Source organism: Somniosus microcephalus, chromosome 4 (genome assembly GCF_052327205.1).
Source record: "Somniosus microcephalus isolate GS21.2 chromosome 4, FLI_Smic_1.0, whole genome shotgun sequence".
Taxonomy (NCBI): Eukaryota; Metazoa; Chordata; class Chondrichthyes; order Squaliformes; family Somniosidae; genus Somniosus; species Somniosus microcephalus.
In genome coordinates, this window is record NC_140990.1 from 267,047,434 (window position 1) to 267,061,449 (window position 14,016).

At 40.3% G+C, this 14,016-nt stretch overlaps 1 protein-coding gene across 21 annotated transcripts in view; it reads right to left on the bottom strand.

Moving 5' to 3' along the window:
• baz2ba (bromodomain adjacent to zinc finger domain, 2Ba) overlaps positions 1-14,016 on the bottom strand; it is a 367,748-nt gene that overhangs the window by 234,285 nt on the left and 119,447 nt on the right. For 18 of the 21 annotated variants that reach the window (XR_015078191.1, XM_085986373.1, XM_085986365.1 and 15 more), the window contains one exon: positions 11,047-11,451. The exons of the other annotated variants lie outside the window; for them this stretch is intronic. Coding sequence is in view for 17 of the 18 variants with exons in the window: in XM_085986373.1 (XP_085842499.1) it covers positions 11,047-11,122 (76 nt within the window). In the remaining variant the exon portion in view is untranslated. The remainder of the gene's footprint in view (positions 1-11,046; positions 11,452-14,016) is intronic. 21 annotated transcript variants of the gene reach the window in all.

The following is a 14,016-nucleotide window of genomic DNA, read 5'->3' on the forward strand; positions in this document are numbered from 1 at the left end:
CATAAAGAATAGAGAAAAGATAGTAACACTCACTTTTAAGTTAAACTTTTACATAAAAGTTCATCCAAATACTATATTTGCTGCAATGCAAACTGTAAAATGTTTACTCCACTATAAACTGCAATCTAATGTCTTTTGGAATATAATTAAATTACCAAATTTAGGCGTATCCAAATTATGCAGTCATTAAAATTCAGACACTTATCCTCATGTTCTATCTACTGATGCATGCATATGTACAGATTTGAAAAAAGAAATGTTTGCCATAAATATTCTGTGTCATTCTGCTCCCATGTGATATAACTTCTTCAAGTCTGCACAAAGGATGTTCAACTGTAAATCAAACCAGACAGTCACTTTACCAGTAAAATCAGTCTCCTTGGTACCTATGGGACTAAATTGTAAGCAACAATTCCCAGAGACTTATGCTTTTACGATCATGAAGGATTCTTCTGCTATAGCAGGACTGTATTCTGTTAAGTGCATCTCTGGTTCACCTTTTAAGTTGCAAAAACATTCTGATATGCACATACGATAATCTTAAACTGTATAAACCTGTATAAATACCAAGTATGTTAGAATGTTTCAGTGAATATTGGGTACAGAATACAGGACTGTAAAAGTAGTTGTACAGGCAAAAGCGAATAATTTCACCATCAACCCTCCGCCCCCACCTTGAATTCAGCTATGGTGTCCTGGCCAATAGTTATTCCTCAACCAACATAACAAAAAACAGATTATCTGGTCATTATCATATTGCTGTTTGTGGGACCTTGCGGTGCACAAATTGGCTGCCGCGTTTCCTACATTACAACAGCGACTCCACTTCAAAAAAGTACTTCATTGGCTGTAAAGTACTTTGAGACGTCCGGTGGTCGTGAAAGGCGCTATATAAATGCAAGTCTTTCTTTTGCAACTCAATAACACACAACCCCCTTCAGTCAGCAGGGTGGCACAGTCTAAGCTAGACTTTCATTTTCATCATAATTCTGCTAAAAATTGAAGAAAAAAAGTGGAAGCCATTTGATATACAAAAGGCCAAGGAAGAAAAGAACCAGACAATTATTAGTCTATTAGTTTTAATGATAGATATTTATTATGTTTATCAGTGCTTGCTCACGACCCCACTTGCACCAATTTTGTTTTTTCTGTTGTTTGGAAAATCAACCACCAGGATATAGTCCTCACTGTATGTAGAAATTGCCATAGTTAGTTCTTTTGGTACTTAAATTTGCCAGAACAGTGGGGCTGCATTTCAGGGGCTGGAGGAGAGGGGTAGGGATGAGGAAAGAGATGAGAATTTCAAGTTCAGGAAAATTATTTCCACTGTAACAGATTTTTCTTCCCTAAAATGTCTGCGAGACGTCAATACTAAACAAACGACCTGTACATATAAAATTGATTAAACTTAAATTGCTACAATAGGTATAAAAGATATGTGATAATATAGCAAGGTACACTAGGACATAAAAACATTTATATTCTGCAGAAAAAATATCCTGTATTGTACTGTACTTGGTTTTAGTGCAAAACAGACGTTAAAAATTTTTTAAACTGGCATTCAATACATGTATTAATCTGGGAAATATTTAAATCAGCACAAAAATGATTAAACCAATGATCAAAATCCACTAAGCCCCAACCAATGTTCCCTTTAATTTTTGGGGGGTCAAAATACTGCGCATGCGCGGTTTTTCCTATTTAAAAGCTGGTGAGCCAGCTGCGTGGGAGCTGCAGAGTACTACACAGCTTAAAGGGAACACTGGCCCCAACTGTCCAAAATATTAACGTCAACACAAAAAAGGAATTTTACAAAGTAAGCTCGTTTATATTTTTCCATATTTTCAGTTAATTAAAAAGATAAAGTTCATGATTTTTATTCTGTGCTATGCATCATGGAGGTGGAAATATGTGGACTTTGTGATGGAGAGGATATGGGATCGGAAGCTCAGCTTGGGTTGAATAGGTGCTGAAGCTGCTAACAGTCTTAACACGCGGCTGGGCATATTAGTTGCACAGCACACATTAAGAGCCTTAGAATGAGATTGGAGTGTACGACTACTACTTTCAAAAGGAATCAAGAAATAGCAGGTAGTTACTAGGTGAGATGAAATGCATTGGCTTCTTAATTTACAAAATTGACATGACAAATGGACATCACTAACACAAACAGCAGAGGCAGAAAGGAACAAGGAGAATTAAACACACAATTTTGCAATTTGTTTGTTTTACTGTCTATCCATTTGAAACCTAACCAACCAAAGTATGTACTGCACTTGAGACAACATGAGACAATTTAATCCATTAGCAAGTGAGGGCATTCTAATTGGATTTCTACAATAAAAATCCAAAACAAGTTCTCAAAAATAGTTATGACAACTTGAAATTTAAGTATGTAATATATATTTTCCAATATAGGACTACACAAGGCCTAAGAAACAAGTAATTACAACTTACAACAACAACTTCTATTTATATAGCACCTTTAACGTAGTAAAACATCCCAAGGCGCTTCACAGGAGCATTAGAAAACAAAATGTAACACCGGGCCACATAAGGAGAAATTAGGGCAGATGACAAGGTAGGTTTTAAGGAGCATCTTAAAAGGAGGAGAGGTAGAGAGGTTTGGGGAGGGAATTCCAGAGCTTAGGGCGTAGACAGCTGAAGGTACAGCCACCAATGGTGGAGTGATTAAAATTGGGGATGCTCAACAGGCCAGAATTAGAGGAGCACAGATATCTAGGAGGTTTGTGGGGCTGGAGGAGATTATAGATAGGTAGGGGCGAGGCCAAGGAGGAATTTGAAAACAAGGATGACAATTTTAAAATCGAGGCATTGCTTAGCCGGGAGCCAATGTAGATCAGCGAACACAGGGGTGATGGGTGAACGGGACTTCGTGCGAGTTAGGACACGGGCAGCAGAGTTTTGGATGACCTCAAGTTTACAGAGGGTAGAACATGGGAGGCCAGCCAGGAGTGTGTTGGAATAGTCAAGTTTAGAGGTGACAAAGGCACTTAAACTGTCGATTGTTACATACAAGTTTTGTATATTTTTTTTTTTTTTTTTAATAAAACGGTCTAATTTCAGGACCAAATGGCTCAATGCACTGGTACACAGATTCCGGTTCAAACCAAGCCTAGATTGCTTGAGGGCTGGCTGCAAAGAGCGCATGATATGTATGAGTTTGTGAAGTGCCAACCCAGTGTCTGTTGGGTGTAGACTGAAAGAAGAAAATAGGCATTCTGCATAGCTGGCTTGGGAAATGGAAAACTTCAATGAAATGGAGTACTTGATGCTCCTGAGGTCAAGACTCAGGAAGATTTTTAGGTTAGGATAAAACAGTTTCACTCTCTAGCTGGCCCATGCAATACCCGCCTGGAGAATTGCTGAGCACTGACAGTGGGTACCAAAAGTAGGAAAGTGTACTATTTCTCAACATCAATACCTCTTCACAAAAAAAGAAAATGCTGAAAACACTCAGCATAACTGTGGAGAAAAAAAACAAATTAATGTATCAGGTGTAACCATTCATATAAAACGTTAGTTTGTAGATTTCAGATTTCCAGCATTTGCAGTTTTATACCGATATCTCGCACCCTAATGAGCACACAAATTCACCCCACAAATATGAAAATTGATGTTACAAAAATCTGATTTGAACAATATTACTTTGGTGAACAATTCATTGTAAAGAACTTTACAAAGAAGATTTGAAGTGGAGAGAAACACTTCATAATCTTGACATAACCCTGATAATTTAACTTTAAACTTAAAGCACAAAACTGTATTGTGATTATAATCTCAAAATTCTCTAGTGTAAATTGCACAGATATAGGCATGTAGAATAATTCTTAGGGCTATGTACATGCCTTTTAATGAATTACATTGCTTCATTTCTTTTTTTAAATTGATTAACCAATTAATAATAGCAAGGCTTCTGGTTTGGTAATTCAGAGCCTATACAAATACAGCACCAGGAAAATAAGAATTTTAATATATATTTTATTGATCTTTATTATTTAGGCAGTGCACAATGTGCTAAATGAAAAAAGTATAAACCAATTCCCGCAACCCTTCAACATGATGTCAATACATCAGAGAGCAAGACAGCTTTTTAAAATATGTAACTACAGTACATGTTTTATAATCCAAAAACTGTATGAACTATAACCAAATCAAACAAAGCAAAACAATTCTACAAAAGAAAATGCCTACCTCTGTTTATTTAACCCAAAAAAAACAATGTGTGCCAATTTAATGAACAGCAAATGAAGAAGCTACTAGGAGTGCATTGTAAAACCTTTAGCTAAGTGTCAGCTGTGTAGGGATTTACAGCCCCAGTCACAGAATATGCATAATGCAGCAGACATGCATATGAAAAGCAAGACAAAGGAAAAAGGCTACTCCTTATAAACATCAGTGAAGACAATTTCACAAAATTTCTGTGCGCTCTGTTCACTTATTTACTCTCTTGAGATCAAACGGTTTCAGTTAAAAGGGATATGCTTTAATGCTAGGAACCGGAGGGCTCAGACATGTAACTCTTTGCAACAGATGTGTAACCTCTCAGCCTCATTAACTTACCAATTTTTGTTGGGGCTGAAGAAAAAGCTTTTGAAAAATTAAATACAATCATAAAAGTTTAACCAATGTCACAAAACCAATAAGGCATTGTACATTGAAGAAAATTCTGCAGTACGTAACAATACACAAGATTGTTTACAGAAACATTTTTTCCTATTTGGCTGCACAAACATAAATGATATTTCACAAGTAAAGCTTAAACTAGTGAGTACAAGCACAGCCTGGTGAAACAGAGACCTGAAGGTCCTTGGTTTGATTCCTAGTAAGTGCTTGTTTAGCTGATTTCAGCCAAGGTAACATTTAGGGTTCTACAAAATGAACCCAAGTACCTCTAGGCTATAAAGGGGAAAAGAAAGCCAGGATTCCCACTCCACATGGCTAGCCAGTGATCCCTGCTGGAAAGCATACATTTTAACATAGGTGAGCACAGGATGTGTCTTCAGCTCTTGGTAGAATGACCTATCAACACTATTTTAGGCTCACAAAAAGGCCATCGAGTTGAGGCACCAAATGGTCGCTGTCTCCCACGGAGTAAGAATCAGCATCTTCAGAAGTGGGGAGGAAAAAATGGGAAATTTTTAAAATAAAAATCAGTTACACGTACATAATGCCTTTAATGTAGCAAAATATCACAAGGTGCTTCACAGAGAAACAGATTGAACACCAGAAAAAAAAAATCCAGAATAAAGAGCTGGTGTCAGTAAAAGTGACCATGAAGCGGTCGGATTGTTGTAAAAACTCAACTGGTTCAAATGTCCTTTAGGGAAGGAAACCTACTGTTCTTACCCGATCTGGGCTATATGTGACTCCAATCCCACACCAACATGGTTGACTCTTGACTGCCCTCTGAAGTGGCCTAACAAGCCACTCAGTTGTATTACACCGCAAAAAAGAATAAGAATTTTTTAAAAATGGACCACTCAGCTCCGACCTAGGCGTCAAACCAGAACATGACAAAGACACATCCAGCCCAGTCGACCCTGCAAAGTCCTCCTCACAAACATCTGGGGACTGGTGCTAAAGTTGGGAGAGTTGTCTCAAAGACTAGCCAAGCAACAACCTGACACAGTCACACTCTCAGAATCATACCATCCTAGACTCCTCCATCACCATCTCTGGATATGTCCCATGCCACCAGCAGGACAGGGTCACCAGAAGTAGGGGCACAGCAGTATACAATCAGGTGACAGTGGAGCGAAGAAATCTCATGGTTTCAGGTCAAACATGGGCAAGGAACTCTCCTACTGATTACGACCTACCACCCTCCCTTAGCTGATGAATCAATACTCATCCATGTTGAACAGCACTTGGAGGAAACACAGAGTAGCAAGGGTTCAGAATATACTAAGGGTGGGGGACTTCAATGTCCATCACCAAAAGTGGCTTGGTAGTACCATCAGTGACCGAGCTTTGAAGGACATACCTGCCACACTGCGTTTGCGGCAAGTGGTGAGAGAACCAACAGGAGGGAATACTCATTACTACTTGACCTTGTCATCACCAATCTACTCGTCACATATGCATCTGTCCATGACAGCACTGGTAGAGTAACCACCTCACTGTTCCTGTGGAGACCAAGTCCCGCCTTCACACTCAGGGCACCCTCCAGCATGTTGAGTGGCACTACCACCGTATTATGTGGGATAGATTAACAGATCTAGCAGCTCAGAACTGGGCATCCATGCGGCACTGTGTGATATCAGCAGCAGCAGAATTGTATACCAACACAATCTGTAACCCCATGGCCCAGCATATTGTCATCTGTGTTCACTATGGAGAAGGACGATGTAGGCATAGAAATCAGGCAGGGGGATTGTGATATACTTGAACAAATTAGCATCGAGAGGGAGGAGGTACTAGCGGTTTTAGCGGGCTTAAAAGTGGATAAATCCCCAGGCCCAGACGAGATGTATCCCAGGCTGCTGTGTGAGGCAAGGGAGGAGATTGCAGGGGCTGGGACACAAATTTTCAGAACCTTTCTGGCCACAGGAGAGGTGCCAGAGGACTGGAGGACAGCTAACGCAGTACCATTTTTCAAGAAAGTAGTAGGGATAAACCAGGGAATTACAGGCCAGTGAGCCTAACATCAGTGGTAGAGAAATTATTGGAAAAATTCTGAAGGACAGAATTAGTCTCCACTTGGAGAGGCAAGAATAGTCAGCATGGCTTTGTCAGGGGAAGATCATGTCTAACCAATTTGATTGAATTTTGAGGGGGTGACTAGGTATGTGGATGAGGGTAGTGCAGTTGATGTAGTCTACATGGACTTCAGTAAGGCTTTTTACAAAGTCCCACATGGGAGACTGGCCAAGGTGGTAAGAGCCCATGGGATCCAGGGCAATTTGGCACATTGGATCCAAAATTGGCTTAGTGGCAGGAGGCAGAGGGTGATGGTCGAAGGTTGTCTTTGTGACTGGAAGCCTGTGTCCAGTAGTGTACTGCAGGGATCGGTGCTGGATCCCTTGCTGTTTGTAGTGTACATTAATGATTTAGCTATAAATGTGGGAGGTATGATCAGTAAGTTCGCAGATGACACGAAAATTGGTGGAGTGGTAAATAGCGAGGAGGGAAGCCTCAAGCTACAGGATGATATAGACGGGTTGGTCAGATGGGCAGAACAGTGGCAAATGGAATTTCACAGAATCACAGAAACCCCACAGTGCAGATAGAGGCCATTTCGGCCCATCGAGCCTGCACTGACACATATCCCACCCGATCCCCGTAACTCCTACACCAACACATATCCCACCCTATCCCCGTAGCCCCACGTATTTAATCGCCCTAACACTAAGGTTCAATTTATCATAGCCAATCAACCTAACCCACACATCTTTTGGACTGTGGGAGGAAACCGGAGCACCCGGAGGAAACCCACGCAAACACGGGGAGAATGTGCAAACTCCACACAGACAGTCACCCGAGCCGGATTCGAACCCGGGTCCCTGGCGCTGTGAGGCAACAGTGCTAACCACTATGCCACCGTGCTGCCCTGAAAAGTGGGAGGACTAACAAGGCAAGGGAATACACAATGAATGGTAGGACCCTAGGAAGGACAGAGGATCAGAGGGACCTTGCTGTGCATGTACATAGATCCCTGAAGGCAGCAGGACAGGTAGATAAGGTGGTTAAAAAGGCATATGGCATACAGGGAGGTTATGATGGAGCTGTACAAAACACTAGTTAGGCCACAGCTGGAATACTGTGTGCAGTTCTGGTCGCCACACTATATGAAGGATGTGATTGCATTGGAGAGCATGCAGAGGAGATTCACCAGGATATTACCTGGGCTGGAGCGCTTCAGCTATGAAGAGAGACTGCACAGGCTGGGGTTGTTTTCCTTAGAGCAGAGAAGGCTGAGGGGGGACCTGATTGAGGTGTACAAAATTATGAGGGGAATAGATAGAAAGGAACTTTTCCCCTTAGTAGAGGGATCAATAACCAGGGGGCATAGTTTCAAGGTAAGGGGCAAGAGGTTTAGAGGGGATATGAGGAAAAACTTTTTCACCCTGAGGGTGGTTGGAATGTGGAACTCACTGCCTGAAAGAGTGGTAGAGGCAGGAACCCTCACAACATTCAAGAAGCATTTAGATGAGCACTTGAAACACCATAGCATACAAGGCTACAGACCAAGTGCTGGAAAATGGGATTAGAATAGACAGGGCTTGATGGCCGGCGCAGACACGATGGGCCGAAGGGCCTCTTTCAGTGCTGTATAACTCTATGACTCTATATTGCTCACTACTCCATTACCATTAAGCCAGATGACCAACCCTGGTTCAATGAAGAGTGTAGAAGAGCTTGCCAGGAGCAGAACCTGAATGAGGTGCCAACCTAGTGAAGCTACAACACAGGATTACATGCATGCTAAGCAGCAGAAGTAGCATGCTATAGACAGAGCTAAGTAATCCTACAACCAATGGATTAGGTCAAAACTCTGAAGCCCTGTCACAACCAGTGGTGGACAATTAAGCAACTAACAGGAGAAGGCGGCGCCATGAACATCCCTATCGTCAATGATATCAGGGCCCAGCACGCGAGTGCAAAAGACAAGGATGAAGGTTTTGCAACCATCGTCAACCAGAAGTGCCAAGTGGATGATCCTTCGCGGCCTCCTCCTAAGGCCCCCACCATCACAGATGCCAATCTTCTGCCAATTCGATTCACTCCACATAATATCAAGAAACTGCTGAGTGTACTGCACACATCAAAGGCTACAAGCACCAACAACATCCTGGCTGGAGTGCTGAAGGCCTGTGCTCCAGAACTAGCCATGCCTCTAGCCAAGCTGTTCCAGTATAGCTACAATACTGGCATCTACCAAACAGTGAAAAATTGCCCATGAATGTCCTGTCCACAAAAAGCAGGCCTAATCCAACCTGGCCAATTATTGTCCTATAGCCTACTCCCAATGATCAACAAAATGATGGATCCACTTAAACCTGGCTGGGACCAGTGTCTTGGCGAATCAAATAACTAGGGCGGTAGATAGGGTTTTAAAGTAATGAAAGTGGGGTGGGAGGAATCAGGAAAGGGTAAATTCAAAAGTAGTAAGAAAAATGTCAAGGCTGTAGAGCAGAGTAGTGATCTGGGTAAAGATAAGCAGAGTGGGTCAGGAAGGGACAGAAAGATTAATAAAGGTAATAGGGCATTAGTGACTAAAGTGACATCAGGGAAAAATATAAAAAAGGTAAAACTAAAGGTACTATATCTGAATGCACAAAGCATTCGTAACAAAACAGATGAATTAATAGCATAGATAGAAATAAATGGGTTTGATTTAATAGCCATTACAGAGACGTGGTTGCAGAGTGACCACAGTTGGGAACTAAATATTCCTGGATATTTGACTTTTAGAAGAGACAGGCAGAATGGAAAAGGAGGAGGGGTAGTCCTGATAAAAAGGAGGGAATAAAGACATAAAAACAGACTGTAAAAGCTTCTATAGGTATGTAAAAAGAAAACGATTAGCAAAAGTAAATGTGGGTCCCTTACAGGATGAGACAGGAGAAATTATAATGGGGAATAAGAAATTGAACATATACTTTGTGTCTGTCTTCACGGAAGAATATGCAAAATACATCCCGGAAATAGTGGAGAACCAAGGCTCTAGCGAGAATGAGGAACTGAAAGAAATTAGTAAAATAAAAGTACTGGAGCAATTAATGGGGCTGAATGCCGATAAATCCCCTGGACCTGATGGGCTATATCCTAGGGTTTTAAAAGAGGTGGCTATAGAGATAGGAGATGCATTGGTCATCATCTTCCAAAATTTCATAGATTCTAGAACCGTTTCCGCAGATTGGAATGTAGCAAATTTAACCCCACTATTTAAGAAAGGAGGGAGAGAGAAAATGGGGAATTACAGACCAGTTAGCCTGCCATCAGTAGTAGGGAAATTGCTAGAATCTATTATTCAGGACATAGTAACAGGGAACTTAGAAAATAATATGATTGGGCAGAGTCAACACGGATTTATGACAGGGAAATCGTATTTGACAAATCTGTTAAGAGTTTTTTTATATTGTAACTAGCAGAATAGATAAGGGGGAACCAGTGGATGTGGTTGGATTTTCAGAAGGCATTCGATAAGGTGCCACACAAGAGGTTATTGAACAAAATTAGGGCTCATGGGATTGGGGGTAATATACTAGCATGGATTGAAAATTGGTTAACGGACAGAAAACAGAGTAGGAATAAACGGGTCACTTTCGGTTTGGCAGGCTGTAACTAGTGGGGTACCACAAGGATCAGTGCTTGGGTCTCAGCTATTCACAATCTATATCAATGATTTGGATGAGGGGACCAAATGTAATATATCCAAGTTTGCTGATGATACAAAGCTAGGTGAGAATGTAAGTTGTGAGGAGGATGCAAAGAGGCTTCAAGGGGATATAGACAGGCTAAGTGAGTGGGCAAAAATATGGCAAATGGAATATAATGTGGAGAAATGTGAAGTTATCCACTTTGGTAGGGAAAATAGAAAAGCAGAGTATTTTTTAAATGGAGAGAGATTGGGAAATGTTGGTATTCAGAGGGACCTGGGTGTCCTTGTACACAAATCACTGAAAGTTAACAAGCAGGTACAGCAAGTAATTAGGAAAGCAAATGGTATGCTAGCCTTTATTACAAGAGGATTTGAGTACAAGAGTACCTCTATGGCAAGTATATCCTTCCTTAGGTAAATAGATCAAAACTGTACACAATAGTCCAGGTGTGGTCTCACCAGGGCCCTATATAATTGCAATAAGACGTCTTTACTCTTATACTCAAATCCTCTTGTAATAAAGGCCAACATACCATTTGCTTTCCTAATTACTTGCTGTACCCGCTTGTTAACTTTCAGTGATTCGTGTATAAGGATACCCAGGTCCCTCTGAACACCAACATTTCCCAATCTCCTTCTCCTGCTCCTATTTCTTATGTTCTTATAAGTCATCAACAGTGCTATCAAACGGCACTTACCAATAATCTGTTTACCAATGCTGTTTTGGTTCTGCCAGGACCACTCAGCTCCAGACCCGATTGTTTCCTTGGGCATGGATAGAAGAGCTGAATTCCAGAGGTGAGTTGAGTGTGACTACCCTTGACATCAAGGATTCCTGGTAAAACTGAAGTCAACTAAAGGGGGAAAAACTCTCCTGTGGCTGGAGTCATACTTGACATAAAGGAAGATGGTGGCGACCAAGCATCTCAGCCCCAGGACATCACTGCAGGAGTTTCTCAGAGCAGCGTCCTAGACCCAACTATCTTTAGGTGCTTCATCAATGCTCTTCCCGCTATCATAAGGTCACAAGTGGGGCTGCTCGCTGATGACTGCACAGTGTTCAGCTCCATTTGCAATTTCTCTGATATTGAAGCAGTCTATGCCTGCAGGCAGAAAGACATGGACAACATCAAGACTTGGGCTGATAAATGGCAAGTAACAATCACACCACACAACTGCCAGACAATGACCATCTTCCACAAGAGACAGCCTAACCTCCTCCCCTTGACATTCAATGCCATCATCATCCTAAGGGTCACCATTGACCAGAAATTCAACTAGACCAACCACATAAATACTGTACGATAGCTGTGGCTACTAGAGCAGCTCATAGACTGGGTATTGTGGCAAATGGCTCACCTCCTGACTCTTCAAACCCTCACCACCACCTACAAGGCATCATACAAACAGCTCAATATCATAATCATTATATTTGCAGAGAAATACTAGCAGTCAGGATAGATAGGCAATAGATTTCTAAATGAATTGTGGAAATTATTCTGCTCAGAATATGCTAATATACACCTGCAGCAGAAACTGCAAATTTGTTCAGAAAACAATGGGCTCTGTACAGTCCAATGCATCTTAATAGAATGGCTGCTGCCATAAAAGGCAACTACATTATAAGCAAATAAGGCAGCTCTGCAACTGAAGACAGGGTTTTTAGAGCCAAGGTTACAATGCACATAATGCTGATCTGTATTATTTCAACAGTTATACTGCAGCATCTAAAATCTTGTATCCTTAATGAATTTAGACCAGGACTGATACCCAATGCACAAATCCATGGTTATGAAGGTCGGCATAATCATTAAAATACAAAATAAATACTGCTGAGTATAGGTGGGAAAAATAAGAAATTTCTACTAAAATAAAATCAAGATTAAATGATGCAAAATTGTATTGGATTCAATTAACAAAATTTGCATTGATTGGTAGCAACTAACTAAACAAATCAACTACTAATTAAAATGCATAGTTAGCCAAAGGTCTTAACTTGTTAGTTTTGCTTGAGCTGGTTTTGTCTGAAGCAGTAGCTATTGTTTGCCAATCATCCACATGACAAACAAGTCTAGCAGGTGTTTAGCTGAGCTATACTTCTGCATCATTTAACAATTTCATGATGTGGCATCACCGCTATATGCACTGTGCAGCAACTGTGAAAGTCATATTTTTCAATTGTGTTCAATAATCTTACATTGGGTTGCTCCAACAAATTAAAAGTAAAGAAGTCTGTACCTTGTTTCTATATAAATTGGTCCTTAACATGATTATCTTCACAGCACATTCTACAACTACAAGAATTGACAGAAAACTGCTTTTTTACAGCAACTTTCAATGATGAGTCAATTTATCAACCATGCTGTATGAAGATAGATCATTGGCAAAACTAAAACAGATAAGTAACCAAATTCTAAAACTTCAAAAGAGAGGTTTTAATGGTAAGAAACACACTTTTATTTCAAAATTTCCAACTGACTTTCAAAATATACCAGGGATAGATATGCTGCTGTTTGCATGATATAGCTGCAATAAAAATAAATTCATCAACACATTTCAGCCGAGAGAATGTGTGAAGAATAAAATTAGCATTCTGTTTTGAGAACACATACCAAGTCAAGAAAATACACTGGGGCACATTTTGAAAGGTTTTTTTTTAATCCAATTTTTCATACACGTGTTTATCAAATGCTGGGTAACAGGAATTCAATGCTTAGTACCTAAAATGTTGACCATAGGTGTGAAGAAAACTGCTGAAATTTTCAGAAACTATTCTCTATTTAAAGATACATTTTATCAAAGGTTTCACTTTTATAAGGGAGTTCTGGTTAGTGTACCTCTTTGGCTGTAAAGCGCTTTGAGACGTCCACATGGTTGTGAAAGGCGCTATATAAATGCAAGTCATCGTCTTCTTAGTGTACAAACAGTACAGCTATTGACATAATCTCCGTTGTTTTTTACTAATTTGGGAATTACATGATTTGCCCTACACACCCCTAATTTTATGCTGTTCTTCACAATGTGCAGTGCCAATTACTTTTAAATCTATTAACTGGTGGCAAGTCTTCCACTGAAGTTAACTGGGTAACATGCAATGTTTTGTCTTTGAGCTCAGTGACTCTGCTACCCAAATACACGAAGCAGCTCATGCTCACAAAGCAAACTGCTTAACTGCATAAATTCTAAAAAAAAATACAAGCTGCTATTTTTTTTTATAAAAGTATGACTCCATGGATTTATCCCTAGCAGTAAACAGGCAGCATCTCATTTTGCATTTAAGCACACTTTGCAGTTCTTTAGAAAGTGAGGTAAAATGTTTTTTTAAATGTCTATTATATATAGATTAAGAGATAAATGACTATGTTGCAAGGTAGCAACATACCAAGAGTGACAGGCAATGTCAAACCACAAAGCTTTTGCAGTGTGCCACGGTTATCCAAACTTTGAGATACACCTATCTTATAGCACACTCCAGCCTGCATGTTAACCCACACAAAAGAAACAAGTCAACCTCATGACTTGGTCTTGTTTGCTTTTTACAATTTATTTTTGAAGATGACAGATGTCAGCAATGGATAGCAGACCCAGCAATCAAATCAGCTAACTTTGATAGTGGTATTTCACCACAATTTGAATAGCAGTGATATCATAGAATCACAGAATGTTAC